The 17,678-nt window shown below is 46.1% G+C and overlaps 1 protein-coding gene across 1 annotated transcript in view; it reads right to left on the reverse strand.

The window, feature by feature from the left end:
• LOC311126436 (chromosome transmission fidelity protein 18 homolog) overlaps nucleotides 1-17,678 on the reverse strand; it is a gene marked incomplete at its 5' end in the record, with an annotated part of 52,144 nt that overhangs the window by 22,538 nt on the left and 11,928 nt on the right. The window contains 2 exons of the mRNA XM_084200435.1: nucleotides 1-93; nucleotides 16,519-16,657. The exon at nucleotides 1-93 is cut by the window's left edge and continues 27 nt beyond it. Coding sequence (XP_084056561.1) covers nucleotides 1-93; nucleotides 16,519-16,657 — 232 coding nt within the window. The remainder of the gene's footprint in view (nucleotides 94-16,518; nucleotides 16,658-17,678) is intronic.

The following is a 17,678-nucleotide window of genomic DNA, read 5'->3' on the forward strand; positions in this document are numbered from 1 at the left end:
GATGTTCTCCAGCCTCTGTTGGTGGTTCCTGATGGATGATGTCACTGATGATGTCACTGCCTTAGGAGGTTTCTCCTTCTCTTCCTGCTGCTTCTGAACCCCACACACACACACACACACACACACACACACACACACACACACACACACTTTAAAAGACACGATTTGAATCCACATCACATCATAAAAGATTCAACCATTTCTATACGTGTCTCATCCATGTATCAGAACGGTGCTATTGGCAACGACCTTCACCTTTACTGTTAAAACCAGGTTACAGGTTGTACCAGTTTCAGCTGTTATGGTCAGTCTAGCTGTATGGAGGAGAAGGTACTGCTCTGTTTCAGCTGTTATGGTCAGTCTAGCTGTATGGAGAAGGTGCTGCTCTGTTTCAGCTGTTATGGTCAGTCTAGCTGTATGGAGAAGGTACTGCTCTGTTTCAGCTGTTATGGCCAGTCTAGCTGTATGGAGAAGGTACTGCTCTGTTTCAGCTGTTATGGTCAGTCTAGCTGTATGGAGGAGAAGGTACTGCTCTGTTTCAGCTGTTATGGTCAGTCTAGCTGTATGGAGGAAAAGGTACTGCTCTGTTTCAGCTGTTATGGTCAGTCTAGCTGTATGGAGAAGGTACTGCTCTGTTTCAGCTGTTATGGTCAGTCTAGCTGTATGGAGGAGAAGGTACTGCTCTGTTTCAGCTGTTATGGTCAGTCTAGCTGTATGGAGAAGGTACTGCTCTGTTTCAGCTGTTATGGTCAGTCTAGCTGTATGGAGGAGAAGGTACTGCTCTGTTTCAGCTGTTATGGTCAGTCTAGCTGTATGGAGAAGGTACTGCTCTGTTTCAGCTGTTATGGCCAGTCTAGCTGTATGGAGGAGAAGGTACTGCTCTGTTTCAGCTGTTATGGTCAGTCTAGCTGTATGGAGGAGAAGGTACTGCTCTGTTCCAGCTGTTATGGTCAGTCTAGCTGTATGGAGGAGGTACTGCTCTGTTTCAGCTGTTATGGTCAGTCTAGCTGTATGGAGGAGGTACTGCTCTGTTTCAGCTGTTATGGCCAGTCTAGCTGTATGGAGAAGGTAATGCTCTGTTTCAGCTGTTATGGTCAGTCTAGCTGTATGGAGGAGAAGATACTGCTCTGTTTCAGCTGTTATGGTCAGTCTAGCTGTATGGAGGAGAAGGTACTGCTCTGTTTCAGCTGTTATGGTCAGTCTAGCTGTATGGAGAAGGTACTGCTCTGTTTCAGCTGTTATGGTCAGTCTAGCTGTATGGAGGAGAAGGTACTGCTCTGTTTCAGCTGTTATGGCCAGTCTAGCTGTATGGAGGAGAAGGTACTGCTCTGTTTCAGCTGTTATGGTCAGTCTAGCTGTATGGAGAAGGTACTGCTCTGTTTCAGCTGTTATGGTCAGTCTAGCTGTATGGAGAAGGTACTGCTCTGTTTCAGCTGTTATGGCCAGTCTAGCTGTATGGAGAAGAAGGTACTGCTCTGTTTCAGCTGTTATGGTCAGTCTAGCTGTATGGAGGAGAAGGTACTGCTCTGTTTCAGCTGTTATGGTCAGTCTAGCTGTATGGAGAAGGTACTGCTCTGTTTCAGCTGTTATGGTCAGTCTAGCTGTATGGAGGAGAAGGTACTGCTCTGTTTCAGCTGTTATGGTCAGTCTAGCTGTATGGAGGAGAAGGTACTGCTCTGTTTCAGCTGTTATGGTCAGTCTAGCTGTATGGAGGAGAAGGTACTGCTCTGTTTCAGCTGTTATGGCCAGTCTAGCTGTATGGAGAAGGTACTGCTCTGTTTCAGCTGTTATGGTCAGTCTAGCTGTATGGAGAAGGTACTGCTCTGTTTCAGCTGTTATGGTCAGTCTAGCTGTATGGAGAAGGTACTGCTCTGTTTCAGCTGTTATGGTCAGTCTAGCTGTATGGAGGAGAAGGTACTGCTCTGTTTCAGCTGTTATGGTCAGTCTAGCTGTATGGAGAAGGTACTGCTCTGTTTCAGCTGTTATGGTCAGTCTAGCTGTATGGAGAAGGTACTGCTCTGTTTCAGCTGTTATGGTCAGTCTAGCTGTATGGGGAAGGAGGTACTGCTCTGTTTCAGCTGTTATGGTCAGTCTAGCTGTATGGAGAAGAAGGTACTGCTCTGTTTCAGCTGTTATGGTCAGTCTAGCTGTATGGAGAAGAAGGTACTGCTCTGTTTCAGCTGTTATGGTCAGTCTAGCTGTATGGAGAAGGTACTGCTCTGTTTCAGCTGTTATGGTCAGTCTAGCTGTATGGAGGAGAAGGTACTGCTCTGTTTCAGCTGTTATGGTCAGTCTAGCTGTATGGAGAAGGTACTGCTCTGTTTCAGCTGTTATGGTCAGTCTAGCTGTATGGAGAAGGTACTGCTCTGTTTCAGCTGTTATGGCCAGTCTAGCTGTATGGAGAAGAAGGTACTGCTCTGTTTCAGCTGTTATGGTCAGTCTAGCTGTATGGAGGAGAAGGTACTGCTCTGTTTCAGCTGTTATGGTCAGTCTAGCTGTATGGAGGAGAAGGTACTGCTCTGTTTCAGCTGTTATGGCCAGTCTAGCTGTATGGAGAAGGTACTGCTCTGTTTCAGCTGTTATGGTCAGTCTAGCTATATGGAGAAGGTACTGCTCTGTTTCAGCTGTTATGGTCAGTCTAGCTGTATGGAGAAGGTACTGCTCTGTTTCAGCTGTTATGGTCAGTCTAGCTGTATGGAGGAGAAGGTACTGCTCTGTTTCAGCTGTTATGGTCAGTCTAGCTGTATGAAGGAGAAGGTACTGCTCTGTTTCAGCTGTTATGGTCAGTCTAGCTGTATGGAGAAGGTACTGCTCTGTTTCAGCTGTTATGGTCAGTCTAGCTGTATGGGGAAGGAGGTACTGCTCTGTTTCAGCTGTTATGGTCAGTCTAGCTGTATGGAGAAGAAGGTACTGCTCTGTTTCAGCTGTTATGGTCAGTCTAGCTGTATGGAGAAGAAGGTACTGCTCTGTTTCAGCTGTTATGGTCAGTCTAGCTGTATGGAGAAGGTACTGCTCTGTTTCAGCTGTTATGGTCAGTCTAGCTGTATGGAGAAGGTACTGCTCTGTTTCAGCTGTTATGGTCAGTCTAGCTGTATGGAGAAGGTACTGCTCTGTTTCAGCTGTTATGGTCAGTCTAGCTGTATGGAGAAGGTACTGCTCTGTTTCAGCTGTTATGGCCAGTCTAGCTGTATGGAGAAGAAGGTACTGCTCTGTTTCAGCTGTTATGGTCAGTCTAGCTGTATGGAGGAGAAGGTACTGCTCTGTTTCAGCTGTTATGGCCAGTCTAGCTGTATGGAGAAGGTACTGCTCTGTTTCAGCTGTTAATGTCAGTCTAGCTGTATGGAGAAGGTACTGCTCAGTTTCAGCTGTTATGGTCAGTCTAGCTGTATGGAGAAGGTACTGCTCTGTTTCAGCTGTTATGGTCAGTCTAGCTGTATGGAGGAGAAGGTACTGCTCTGTTTCAGCTGTTATGGTCAGTCTAGCTGTATGGAGGAGAAGGTACTGCTCTGTTTCAGCTGTTATGGTCAGTCTAGCTGTATGGAGGAGAAGGTACTGCTCTGTTTCAGCTGTTATGGTCAGTCTAGCTGTATGGAGAAGGTACTGCTCTGTTTCAGCTGTTATGGCCAGTCTAGCTGTATGGAGAAGAAGGTACTGCTCTGTTTCAGCTGTTATGGTCAGTCTAGCTGTATGGAGGAGAAGGTCCTGCTCTGTTTCAGCTGTTATGGCCAGTCTAGCTGTATGGAGAAGGTACTGCTCTGTTTCAGCTGTTAAGGTCAGTCTAGCTGTATGGAGAAGGTACTGCTCAGTTTCAGCTGTTATGGTCAGTCTAGCTGTATGGACAAGGTACTGCTCTGTTTCAGCTGTTATGGTCAGTCTAGCTGTATGGAGAAGGTACTGCTCTGTTTCAGCTGTTATGGTCAGTCTAGCTGTATGGAGAAGAAGGTACTGCTCTGTTTCAGCTGTTATGGTCAGTCTAGCTGTATGGAGAAGGTACTGCTCTGTTTCAGCTGTTATGGTCAGTCTAGCTGTATGGAGAAGGTACTGCTCTGTTTCAGCTGTTATGGTCAGTCTAGCTGTATGGAGAAGAAGGTACTGCTCTGTTTCAGCTGTTATGGTCAGTCTAGCTGTATGGAGAAGGTACTGCTCTGTTTCAGCTGTTATGGTCAGTCTAGCTGTATGGAGAAGATACTGCTCTGTTTCAGCTGTTATGGTCAGTCTAGCTGTATGGAGAAGGTACTGCTCTGTTTCAGCTGTTATGGCCAGTCTAGCTGTATGGAGGAGAAGGTACTGCTCTGTTTCAGCTGTTATGGTCAGTCTAGCTGTATGGAGAAGAAGGTACTGCTCTGTTTCAGCTGTTATGGTCAGTCTAGCTGTATGGAGAAGGTACTGCTCTGTTTCAGCTGTTATGGCCAGTCTAGCTGTATGGAGGAGAAGGTGCTGCTCTGTTTCAGCTGTTATGGTCAGTCTAGCTGTATGGAGGAGAAGGTACTGCTCTGTTTCAGCTGTTATGGTCAGTCTAGCTGTATGGAGAAGGTACTGCTCTGTTTCAGCGGAAGGTACTGCTCTGTTTCAGCTGTTATGGTCAGTCTAGCTGTATGGAGAAGGTACTGCTCTGTTTCAGCTGTTATGGTCAGTCTAGCTGTATGGAGAAGGTACTGCTCTGTTTCAGCTGTTATGGTCAGTCTAGCTGTATGGAGAAGGTACTGCTCTGTTTCAGCTGTTATGGTCAGTCTAGCTGTATGGAGAAGGTACTGCTCTGTTTCAGCTGTTATGGTCAGTCTAGCTGTATGGAGAAGGTACTGCTCTGTTTCAGCTGTTATGGTCAGTCTAGCTGTATGGAGAAGGTACTGCTCTGTTTCAGCTGTTATGGTCAGTCTAGCTGTATGGAGAAGGTACTGCTCTGTTTCAGCTGTTATGGTCAGTCTAGCTGTATGGAGAAGGTACTGCTCTGTTTCAGCTGTTATGGTCAGTCTAGCTGTATGGGGAAGGAGGTACTGCTCTGTTTCAGCTGTTATGGTCAGTCTAGCTGTATGGAGAAGAAGGTACTGCTCTGTTTCAGCTGTTATGGTCAGTCTAGCTGTATGGAGAAGAAGGTACTGCTCTGTTTCAGCTGTTATGGTCAGTCTAGCTGTATGGAGAAGGTACTGCTCTGTTTCAGCTGTTATGGTCAGTCTAGCTGTATGGAGGAGAAGGTACTGCTCTGTTTCAGCTGTTATGGTCAGTCTAGCTGTATGGAGAAGGTACTGCTCTGTTTCAGCTGTTATGGTCAGTCTAGCTGTATGGAGAAGGTACTGCTCTGTTTCAGCTGTTATGGCCAGTCTAGCTGTATGGAGAAGAAGGTACTGCTCTGTTTCAGCTGTTATGGTCAGTCTAGCTGTATGGAGGAGAAGGTACTGCTCTGTTTCAGCTGTTATGGTCAGTCTAGCTGTATGGAGGAGAAGGTACTGCTCTGTTTCAGCTGTTATGGCCAGTCTAGCTGTATGGAGAAGGTACTGCTCTGTTTCAGCTGTTATGGTCAGTCTAGCTATATGGAGAAGGTACTGCTCTGTTTCAGCTGTTATGGTCAGTCTAGCTGTATGGAGAAGGTACTGCTCTGTTTCAGCTGTTATGGTCAGTCTAGCTGTATGGAGGAGAAGGTACTGCTCTGTTTCAGCTGTTATGGTCAGTCTAGCTGTATGAAGGAGAAGGTACTGCTCTGTTTCAGCTGTTATGGTCAGTCTAGCTGTATGGAGAAGGTACTGCTCTGTTTCAGCTGTTATGGTCAGTCTAGCTGTATGGGGAAGGAGGTACTGCTCTGTTTCAGCTGTTATGGTCAGTCTAGCTGTATGGAGAAGAAGGTACTGCTCTGTTTCAGCTGTTATGGTCAGTCTAGCTGTATGGAGAAGAAGGTACTGCTCTGTTTCAGCTGTTATGGTCAGTCTAGCTGTATGGAGAAGGTACTGCTCTGTTTCAGCTGTTATGGTCAGTCTAGCTGTATGGAGAAGGTACTGCTCTGTTTCAGCTGTTATGGTCAGTCTAGCTGTATGGAGAAGGTACTGCTCTGTTTCAGCTGTTATGGCCAGTCTAGCTGTATGGAGAAGAAGGTACTGCTCTGTTTCAGCTGTTATGGTCAGTCTAGCTGTATGGAGGAGAAGGTACTGCTCTGTTTCAGCTGTTATGGCCAGTCTAGCTGTATGGAGAAGGTACTGCTCTGTTTCAGCTGTTAATGTCAGTCTAGCTGTATGGAGAAGGTACTGCTCTGTTTCAGCTGTTATGGTCAGTCTAGCTGTATGGAGGAGAAGGTACTGCTCTGTTTCAGCTGTTATGGTCAGTCTAGCTGTATGGAGAAGGTACTGCTCTGTTTCAGCTGTTATGGTCAGTCTAGCTGTATGGAGGAGAAGGTACTGCTCTGTTTCAGCTGTTATGGCCAGTCTAGCTGTATGGAGAAGAAGGTACTGCTCTGTTTCAGCTGTTATGGTCAGTCTAGCTGTATGGAGGAGAAGGTCCTGCTCTGTTTCAGCTGTTATGGCCAGTCTAGCTGTATGGAGAAGGTACTGCTCTGTTTCAGCTGTTAAGGTCAGTCTAGCTGTATGGAGAAGGTACTGCTCAGTTTCAGCTGTTATGGTCAGTCTAGCTGTATGGACAAGGTACTGCTCTGTTTCAGCTGTTATGGTCAGTCTAGCTGTATGGAGAAGGTACTGCTCTGTTTCAGCTGTTATGGTCAGTCTAGCTGTATGGAGAAGGTACTGCTCTGTTTCAGCTGTTATGGCCAGTCTAGCTGTATGGAGGAGAAGGTGCTGCTCTGTTTCAGCTGTTATGGTCAGTCTAGCTGTATGGAGGAGAAGGTACTGCTCTGTTTCAGCTGTTATGGTCAGTCTAGCTGTATGGAGAAGGTACTGCTCTGTTTCAGCGGAAGGTACTGCTCTGTTTCAGCTGTTATGGTCAGTCTAGCTGTATGGAGAAGGTACTGCTCTGTTTCAGCTGTTATGGTCAGTCTAGCTGTATGGAGAAGGTACTGCTCTGTTTCAGCTGTTATGGTCAGTCTAGCTGTATGGAGAAGGTACTGCTCTGTTTCAGCTGTTATGGTCAGTCTAGCTGTATGGAGAAGGTACTGCTCTGTTTCAGCTGTTATGGTCAGTCTAGCTGTATGGAGAAGGTACTGCTCTGTTTCAGCTGTTATGGTCAGTCTAGCTGTATGGAGAAGGTACTGCTCTGTTTCAGCTGTTATGGTCAGTCTAGCTGTATGGAGAAGGTACTGCTCTGTTTCAGCTGTTATGGTCAGTCTAGCTGTATGGAGAAGAAGGTACTGCTCTGTTTCAGCTGTTATGGTCAGTCTAGCTGTATGGAGAAGGTACTGCTCTGTTTCAGCTGTTATGGTCAGTCTAGCTGTATGGAGAAGGTACTGCTCTGTTTAAGCTGTTATGGCCAGTCTAGCTGTATGGAGGAGAAGGTACTGCTCTGTTTCAGCTGTTATGGTCAGTCTAGCTGTATGGAGGAGAAGGTACTGCTCTGTTTCAGCTGTTATGGTCAGTCTAGCTGTATGGAGAAGGTACTGCTCTGTTTCAGCGGAAGGTACTGCTCTGTTTCAGCTGTTATGGTCAGTCTAGCTGTATGGAGAAGGTACTGCTCTGTTTCAGCTGTTATGGTCAGTCTAGCTGTATGGAGAAGGTACTGCTCTGTTTCAGCTGTTATGGTCAGTCTAGCTGTATGGAGAAGGTACTGCTCTGTTTCAGCTGTTATGGTCAGTCTAGCTGTATGGAGAAGGTACTGCTCTGTTTCAGCTGTTATGGTCAGTCTAGCTGTATGGAGAAGGTACTGCTCTGTTTCAGCTGTTATGGTCAGTCTAGCTGTATGGAGAAGGTACTGCTCTGTTTCAGCTGTTATGGTCAGTCTAGCTGTATGGAGGAGAAGGTACTGCTCTGTTTCAGCTGTTATGGTCAGTCTAGCTGTATGGAGAAGGTACTGCTCTGTTTCAGCTGTTATGGCCAGTCTAGCTGTATGGAGGAGAAGGTGCTGCTCTGTTTCAGCTGTTATGGTCAGTCTAGCTGTATGGAGAAGGTACTGCTCTGTTTCAGCTGTTATGGTCAGTCTAGCTGTATGGAGGAGAAGGTACTGCTCTGTTTCAGCTGTTATGGTCAGTCTAGCTGTATGGAGGAGAAGGTACTGCTCTGTTTCAGCTGTTATGGTCAGTCTAGCTGTATGGAGAAGGTACTAATCTGTTTCAGCGGAAGGTACTGCTCTGTTTCAGCTGTTATGGTCAGTCTAGCTGTATGGAGAAGGTACTGCTCTGTTTCAGCTGTTATGGTCAGTCTAGCTGTATGGAGAAGGTACTGCTCTGTTTCAGCTGTTATGGTCAGTCTAGCTGTATGGAGAAGGTACTGCTCTGTTTCAGCTGTTATGGTCAGTCTAGCTGTATGGAGAAGGTACTGCTCTGTTTCAGCTGTTATGGTCAGTCTAGCTGTATGGAGAAGGTACTGCTCTGTTTCAGCTGTTATGGTCAGTCTAGCTGTATGGAGAAGAAGGTACTGCTCTGTTTCAGCTGTTATGGTCAGTCTAGCTGTATTGAGAAGAAGGTACTGCTCTGTTTCAGCTGTTATGGTCAGTCTAGCTGTATGGAGAAGGTACTGCTCTGTTTCAGCTGTTATGGTCAGTCTAGCTGTATGGAGAAGGTACTGCTCTGTTTCAGCTGTTATGGTCAGTCTAGCTGTATGGAGAAGGTACTGCTCTGTTTCAGCTGTTATGGTCAGTCTAGCTGTATGGAGAAGGTACTGCTCTGTTTCAGCTGTTATGGCCAGTCTAGCTGTATGGAGAAGAAGGTACTGCTCTGTTTCAGCTGTTATGGTCAGTCTAGCTGTATGGAGGAGAAGGTACTGCTCTGTTTCAGCTGTTATGGCCAGTCTAGCTGTATGGAGAAGGTACTGCTCTGTTTCAGCTGTTAAGGTCAGTCTAGCTGTATGGAGAAGGTACTGCTCAGTTTCAGCTGTTATGGTCAGTCTAGCTGTATGGAGAAGGTACTGCTCTGTTTCAGCTGTTATGGTCAGTCTAGCTGTATGGAGGAGAAGGTACTGCTCTGTTTCAGCTGTTATGGTCAGTCTAGCTGTATGGAGGAGAAGGTACTGCTCTGTTTCAGCTGTTATGGTCAGTCTAGCTGTATGGAGGAGAAGGTACTGCTCTGTTTCAGCTGTTATGGTCAGTCTAGCTGTATGGAGAAGGTACTGCTCTGTTTCAGCTGTTATGGCCAGTCTAGCTGTATGGAGAAGAAGGTACTGCTCTGTTTCAGCTGTTATGGTCAGTCTAGCTGTATGGAGGAGAAGGTCCTGCTCTGTTTCAGCTGTTATGGCCAGTCTAGCTGTATGGAGAAGGTACTGCTCTGTTTCAGCTGTTAAGGTCAGTCTAGCTGTATGGAGAAGGTACTGCTCTGTTTCAGCTGTTATGGTCAGTCTAGCTGTATGGAGAAGGTACTGCTCTGTTTCAGCTGTTATGGTCAGTCTAGCTGTATGGAGAAGGTACTGCTCTGTTTCAGCTGTTATGGTCAGTCTAGCTGTATGGAGAAGGTACTGCTCTGTTTCAGCTGTTATGGTCAGTCTAGCTGTATGGAGAAGGTACTGCTCTGTTTCAGCTGTTATGGTCAGTCTAGCTGTATGGAGAAGAAGGTACTGCTCTGTTTCAGCTGTTATGGTCAGTCTAGCTGTATGGAGAAGGTACTGCTCTGTTTCAGCTGTTATGGTCAGTCTAGCTGTATGGAGAAGGTACTGCTCTGTTTAAGCTGTTATGGCCAGTCTAGCTGTATGGAGGAGAAGGTACTGCTCTGTTTCAGCTGTTATGGTCAGTCTAGCTGTATGGAGGAGAAGGTACTGCTCTGTTTCAGCTGTTATGGTCAGTCTAGCTGTATGGAGAAGGTACTGCTCTGTTTCAGCGGAAGGTACTGCTCTGTTTCAGCTGTTATGGTCAGTCTAGCTGTATGGAGAAGGTACTGCTCTGTTTCAGCTGTTATGGTCAGTCTAGCTGTATGGAGAAGGTACTGCTCTGTTTCAGCTGTTATGGTCAGTCTAGCTGTATGGAGAAGGTACTGCTCTGTTTCAGCTGTTATGGTCAGTCTAGCTGTATGGAGAAGGTACTGCTCTGTTTCAGCTGTTATGGTCAGTCTAGCTGTATGGAGGAGAAGGTACTGCTCTGTTTCAGCTGTTATGGTCAGTCTAGCTGTATGGAGAAGGTACTGCTCTGTTTCAGCTGTTATGGCCAGTCTAGCTGTATGGAGGAGAAGGTGCTGCTCTGTTTCAGCTGTTATGGTCAGTCTAGCTGTATGGAGAAGGTACTGCTCTGTTTCAGCTGTTATGGTCAGTCTAGCTGTATGGAGGAGAAGGTACTGCTCTGTTTCAGCTGTTATGGTCAGTCTAGCTGTATGGAGAAGGTACTAATCTGTTTCAGCGGAAGGTACTGCTCTGTTTCAGCTGTTATGGTCAGTCTAGCTGTATGGAGAAGGTACTGCTCTGTTTCAGCTGTTATGGTCAGTCTAGCTGTATGGAGAAGGTACTGCTCTGTTTCAGCTGTTATGGTCAGTCTAGCTGTATGGAGAAGGTACTGCTCTGTTTCAGCTGTTATGGTCAGTCTAGCTGTATGGAGAAGGTACTGCTCTGTTTCAGCTGTTATGGTCAGTCTAGCTGTATGGAGAAGGTACTGCTCTGTTTCAGCTGTTATGGTCAGTCTAGCTGTATGGAGAAGAAGGTACTGCTCTGTTTCAGCTGTTATGGTCAGTCTAGCTGTATTGAGAAGAAGGTACTGCTCTGTTTCAGCTGTTATGGTCAGTCTAGCTGTATGGAGAAGGTACTGCTCTGTTTCAGCTGTTATGGTCAGTCTAGCTGTATGGAGAAGGTACTGCTCTGTTTCAGCTGTTATGGTCAGTCTAGCTGTATGGAGAAGGTACTGCTCTGTTTCAGCTGTTATGGTCAGTCTAGCTGTATGGAGAAGGTACTGCTCTGTTTCAGCTGTTATGGCCAGTCTAGCTGTATGGAGAAGAAGGTACTGCTCTGTTTCAGCTGTTATGGTCAGTCTAGCTGTATGGAGGAGAAGGTACTGCTCTGTTTCAGCTGTTATGGCCAGTCTAGCTGTATGGAGAAGGTACTGCTCTGTTTCAGCTGTTAAGGTCAGTCTAGCTGTATGGAGAAGGTACTGCTCAGTTTCAGCTGTTATGGTCAGTCTAGCTGTATGGAGAAGGTACTGCTCTGTTTCAGCTGTTATGGTCAGTCTAGCTGTATGGAGGAGAAGGTACTGCTCTGTTTCAGCTGTTATGGTCAGTCTAGCTGTATGGAGGAGAAGGTACTGCTCTGTTTCAGCTGTTATGGTCAGTCTAGCTGTATGGAGGAGAAGGTACTGCTCTGTTTCAGCTGTTATGGTCAGTCTAGCTGTATGGAGAAGGTACTGCTCTGTTTCAGCTGTTATGGCCAGTCTAGCTGTATGGAGAAGAAGGTACTGCTCTGTTTCAGCTGTTATGGTCAGTCTAGCTGTATGGAGGAGAAGGTCCTGCTCTGTTTCAGCTGTTATGGCCAGTCTAGCTGTATGGAGAAGGTACTGCTCTGTTTCAGCTGTTAAGGTCAGTCTAGCTGTATGGAGAAGGTACTGCTCAGTTTCAGCTGTTATGGTCAGTCTAGCTGTATGGACAAGGTACTGCTCTGTTTCAGCTGTTATGGTCAGTCTAGCTGTATGGAGAAGGTGCTGCTCTGTTTCAGCTGTTATGGTCAGTCTAGCTGTATGGAGAAGAAGGTACTGCTCTGTTTCAGCTGTTATGGTCAGTCTAGCTGTATGGAGAAGGTACTGCTCTGTTTCAGCTGTTATGGTCAGTCTAGCTGTATGGAGAAGGTACTGCTCTGTTTCAGCTGTTATGGTCAGTCTAGCTGTATGGAGAAGAAGGTACTGCTCTGTTTCAGCTGTTATGGTCAGTCTAGCTGTATGGAGAAGGTACTGCTCTGTTTCAGCTGTTATGGTCAGTCTAGCTGTATGGAGAAGATACTGCTCTGTTTCAGCTGTTATGGTCAGTCTAGCTGTATGGAGAAGGTACTGCTCTGTTTCAGCTGTTATGGCCAGTCTAGCTGTATGGAGGAGAAGGTACTGCTCTGTTTCAGCTGTTATGGTCAGTCTAGCTGTATGGAGAAGAAGGTACTGCTCTGTTTCAGCTGTTATGGTCAGTCTAGCTGTATGGAGAAGGTACTGCTCTGTTTCAGCTGTTATGGCCAGTCTAGCTGTATGGAGGAGAAGGTGCTGCTCTGTTTCAGCTGTTATGGTCAGTCTAGCTGTATGGAGAAGGTACTGCTCTGTTTCAGCTGTTATGGCCAGTCTAGCTGTATGGAGAAGAAGGTACTGCTCTGTTTCAGCTGTTATGGTCAGTCTAGCTGTATGGAGGAGAAGGTACTGCTCTGTTTCAGCTGTTATGGCCAGTCTAGCTGTATGGAGAAGGTACTGCTCTGTTTCAGCTGTTAAGGTCAGTCTAGCTGTATGGAGAAGGTACTGCTCAGTTTCAGCTGTTATGGTCAGTCTAGCTGTATGGAGAAGGTACTGCTCTGTTTCAGCTGTTATGGTCAGTCTAGCTGTATGGAGGAGAAGGTACTGCTCTGTTTCAGCTGTTATGGTCAGTCTAGCTGTATGGAGGAGAAGGTACTGCTCTGTTTCATCTGTTATGGTCAGTCTAGCTGTATGGAGGAGAAGGTACTGCTCTGTTTCAGCTGTTATGGTCAGTCTAGCTGTATGGAGAAGGTACTGCTCTGTTTCAGCTGTTATGGCCAGTCTAGCTGTATGGAGAAGAAGGTACTGCTCTGTTTCAGCTGTTATGGTCAGTCTAGCTGTATGGAGGAGAAGGTCCTGCTCTGTTTCAGCTGTTATGGCCAGTCTAGCTGTATGGAGAAGGTACTGCTCTGTTTCAGCTGTTAAGGTCAGTCTAGCTGTATGGAGAAGGTACTGCTCAGTTTCAGCTGTTATGGTCAGTCTAGCTGTATGGACAAGGTACTGCTCTGTTTCAGCTGTTATGGTCAGTCTAGCTGTATGGAGAAGGTGCTGCTCTGTTTCAGCTGTTATGGTCAGTCTAGCTGTATGGAGAAGAAGGTACTGCTCTGTTTCAGCTGTTATGGTCAGTCTAGCTGTATGGAGAAGGTACTGCTCTGTTTCAGCTGTTATGGTCAGTCTAGCTGTATGGAGAAGGTACTGCTCTGTTTCAGCTGTTATGGTCAGTCTAGCTGTATGGAGAAGAAGGTACTGCTCTGTTTCAGCTGTTATGGTCAGTCTAGCTGTATGGAGAAGGTACTGCTCTGTTTCAGCTGTTATGGTCAGTCTAGCTGTATGGAGAAGATACTGCTCTGTTTCAGCTGTTATGGTCAGTCTAGCTGTATGGAGAAGGTACTGCTCTGTTTCAGCTGTTATGGCCAGTCTAGCTGTATGGAGGAGAAGGTACTGCTCTGTTTCAGCTGTTATGGTCAGTCTAGCTGTATGGAGAAGAAGGTACTGCTCTGTTTCAGCTGTTATGGTCAGTCTAGCTGTATGGAGAAGGTACTGCTCTGTTTCAGCTGTTATGGCCAGTCTAGCTGTATGGAGGAGAAGGTGCTGCTCTGTTTCAGCTGTTATGGTCAGTCTAGCTGTATGGAGGAGAAGGTACTGCTCTGTTTCAGCTGTTATGGTCAGTCTAGCTGTATGGAGAAGGTACTGCTCTGTTTCAGCGGAAGGTACTGCTCTGTTTCAGCTGTTATGGTCAGTCTAGCTGTATGGAGAAGGTACTGCTCTGTTTCAGCTGTTATGGTCAGTCTAGCTGTATGGAGAAGGTACTGCTCTGTTTCAGCTGTTATGGTCAGTCTAGCTGTATGGAGAAGGTACTGCTCTGTTTCAGCTGTTATGGTCAGTCTAGCTGTATGGAGAAGGTACTGCTCTGTTTCAGCTGTTATGGTCAGTCTAGCTGTATGGAGAAGGTACTGCTCTGTTTCAGCTGTTATGGTCAGTCTAGCTGTATGGAGAAGGTACTGCTCTGTTTCAGCTGTTATGGTCAGTCTAGCTGTATGGAGAAGGTACTGCTCTGTTTCAGCTGTTATGGTCAGTCTAGCTGTATGGAGAAGGTACTGCTCTGTTTCAGCTGTTATGGTCAGTCTAGCTGTATGGAGAAGAAGGTACTGCTCTGTTTCAGCTGTTATGGTCAGTTTAGCTGTATGGAGAAGGTACTGCTCTGTTTCAGCTGTTATGGTCAGTCTAGCTGTATGGAGAAGGTACTGCTCTGTTTCAGCTTTTATAGTCAGTCTAGCTGTATGGAGGAGAAGGTACTGCTCTGTTTCAGCTGTTATGGTCAGTCTAGCTGTATGGAGAAGGTACTGCTCTGTTTCAGCGGAAGGTACTGCTCTGTTTCAGCTGTTATGGTCAGTCTAGCTGTATGGAGAAGGTACTGCTCTGTTTCAGTTGTTATGGTCAGTCTAGCTGTATGGAGAAGGTACTGCTCTGTTTCAGCTGTTATGGTCAGTCTAGCTGTATGGAGAAGGTACTGCTCTGTTTCAGCTGTTATGGTCAGTCTAGCTGTATGGAGAAGGTACTGCTCTGTTTCAGCTGTTATGGTCAGTCTAGCTGTATGGAGAAGGTACTGCTCTGTTTCAGCTGTTATGGTCAGTCTAGCTGTATGGAGGAGAAGGTACTGCTCTGTTTCAGCTGTTATGGTCAGTCTAGCTGTATGGAGAAGAAGGTACTGCTCTGTTTCAGCTGTTATGGTCAGTCTAGCTGTATGGAGAAGGTAGTGCTCTGTTTCAGCTGTTATGGTCAGTCTAGCTGTACGGAGGAGAAGGTACTGCTCTGTTTCAGCTGTTATGGTCAGTCTAGCTGTATGGAGGAGAAGGTACTGCTCTGTTTCAGCTGTTATGGTCAGTCTAGCTGTATGGAGAAGGTACTGCTCTGTTTCAGCGGAAGGTACTGCTCTGTTTCAGCTGTTATGGTCAGTCTAGCTGTATGGAGAAGGTACTGCTCTGTTTCAGCTGTTATGGTCAGTCTAGCTGTATGGAGAAGGTACTGCTCTGTTTCAGCTGTTATGGTCAGTCTAGCTGTATGGAGAAGGTACTGCTCTGTTTCAGCTGTTATGGTCAGTCTAGCTGTATGGAGAAGGTACTGCTCTGTTTCAGCTGTTATGGTCAGTCTAGCTGTATGGAGAAGGTACTGCTCTGTTTCAGCTGTTATGGTCAGTCTAGCTGTATGGAGGAGAAGGTACTGCTCTGTTTCAGCTGTTATGGTCAGTCTAGCTGTATGGAGAAGGTACTGCTCTGTTTCAGCTGTTATGGTCAGTCTAGCTGTATGGAGGAGAAGGTACTGCTCTGTTTCAGCTGTTATGGTCAGTCTAGCTGTATGGAGAAGGTACTGCTCTGTTTCAGCTGTTATGGTCAGTCTAGCTGTATGGAGGAGAAGGTGCTGCTCTGTTTCAGCTGTTATGGTCAGTCTAGCTGTATGGAGAAGATACTGCTCTGTTTCAGCTGTTATGGTCAGTCTAGCTGTATGGAGAAGGTACTGCTCTGTTTCAGCTGTTATGGTCAGTCTAGCTGTATGGAGAAGGTACTGCTCTGTTTCAGCTGTTATGGTCAGTCTAGCTGTATGGAGAAGGTACTGCTCTGTTTCAGCTGTTATGGTCAGTCTAGCTGTATGGAGAAGGTACTGCTCTGTTTCAGCTGTTATGGTCAGTCTAGCTGTATGGAGAAGGTACTGCTCTGTTTCAGCTGTTATGGTCAGTCTAGCTGTATGGAGGAGAAGGGACTGCTCTGTTTCAGCTGTTATGGTCAGTCTAGCTGTATGGAGAAGGTACTGCTCTGTTTCAGCTGTTATGGTCAGTCTAGCTGTATGGAGAAGGTACTGCTCTGTTTCAGCTGTTATGGTCAGTCTAGCTGTATGGAGGAGAAGGGACTGCTCTGTTCCAGCTGTTATGGTCAGTCTAGCTGTATGGAGAAGGTACTGCTCTGTTTCAGCTGTTATGGTCAGTCTAGCTGTATGGAGAAGGTACTGCTCTGTTTCAGCTGTTATGGCCAGTCTAGCTGTATGGAGGAGAAGGTACTGCTCTGTTTCAGCTGTTATGGTCAGTCTAGCTGTATGGAGGAGAAGGTACTGCTCTGTTTCAGCTGTTATGGTCAGTCTATCTGTATGGAGAAGAAGGTGCTGCTCTGTTTCAGCTGTTATGGTCAGTCTAGCTGTATGGAGGAGAAGGTACTGCTCTGTTTCAGCTGTTATGGTCAGTCTAGCTGTATGGAGGAGAAGGTACTGCTCTGTTTCAGCTGTTATGGTCAGTCTAGCTGTATGGAGGAGAAGGTACTGCTCTGTTTCAGCTGTTATGGTCAGTCTAGCTGTATGGAGAAGAAGGTGCTGCTCTGTTTCAGCTGTTAAGGTCAGTCTATAAGTGTCCATATATCCAATAGACCAATGAAATGTTTGAATCCTTCGACTGTAATGTGATTTGTGGATTCAAATAAAGTATTTCAAATGTGTGTGTGACCCTGTGTGTGTGTGTGTGTGTGTGTGACCCTGTGTGTGTGTGTGTGTGTCTCTGACCTTGTGTGTGTTGCTCATCCGTGATTCTGCTCTCCTCATCCTCTCCTGGTCCATCTCTCTGCTGATCGTCTGTTTGGTCTGGTAAGTCAGCTGTCTGTGGGGGGGCAGGCCTGGGAAACACACCACCTCCTCCACACGCCTAAACACACACACACACACACACACACACACACACACACACACACACACACACACAGGGTCACACACAGGGTCACACACACACCCACACACACACACACACACACACACACACACACACACACACACACACACACACACACACACACACACACACACACACAGGGTCACACACACACACACACACACACACACAAACAATACACAGTGAACAGTCTAACAGAGTTAATATATATATACACCTCTACCTCCTGAACAGAGTTAATAGATATACACCTCTACCTCCTGAACAGAGTTAATAGATATCCACCTCTACCTCCTGAACAGAGTTAATAGATATACACCTCTACCTCCTGAACAGAGTTAATAGATATCCACCTCTACCTCCTGAACAGAGTTAATAGATATACACCTCTACCTCCTGAACAGAGTTAATAGATATACACCTCTACCTCCTGAACAGAGTTAATAGATATCCACCTCTACCTCCTGAACATAGTTAATAGATATACACCTCTACCTCCTGAACAGAGTTAATAGATATACACCTCTACCTCCTGAACAGAGTTAATAGATATACACCTCTACCTCCTGAACAGAGTTAATAGATATCCACCTCTACCTCCTGAACAGAGTTAATAGATATCCACCTCTACCTCCTGAACAGAGTTAATAGATATCCACCTCTACCTCCTGAACAGAGTTAATAGATATCCACCTCTACCTCCTGAACAGAGTTAATAGATATACACCTCTACCTCCTGAACAGAGTTAATAGATATCCACCTCTACCTCCTGAACAGAGTTAATAGATATACACCTCTACCTCCTGAACAGAGTTAATAGATATACACCTCTACCTCCTGAACAGAGTTAATAGATATACACCTCTACCTCCTGAACAGAGTTAATAGATATACACCTCTACCTCCTGAGCAGAGTTAATAGATATACACCTCTACCTCCTGAACAGAGTTAATAGATATACACCTCTACCTCCTGAACAGAGTTAATAGATATAC

The sequence above is a fragment of the Coregonus lavaretus genome (assembly GCF_964263955.1).
Source record: "Coregonus lavaretus genome assembly, contig: HAP1_SCAFFOLD_3181, whole genome shotgun sequence".
Lineage (NCBI taxonomy): Eukaryota > Metazoa > Chordata > Actinopteri > Salmoniformes > Salmonidae > Coregonus > Coregonus lavaretus.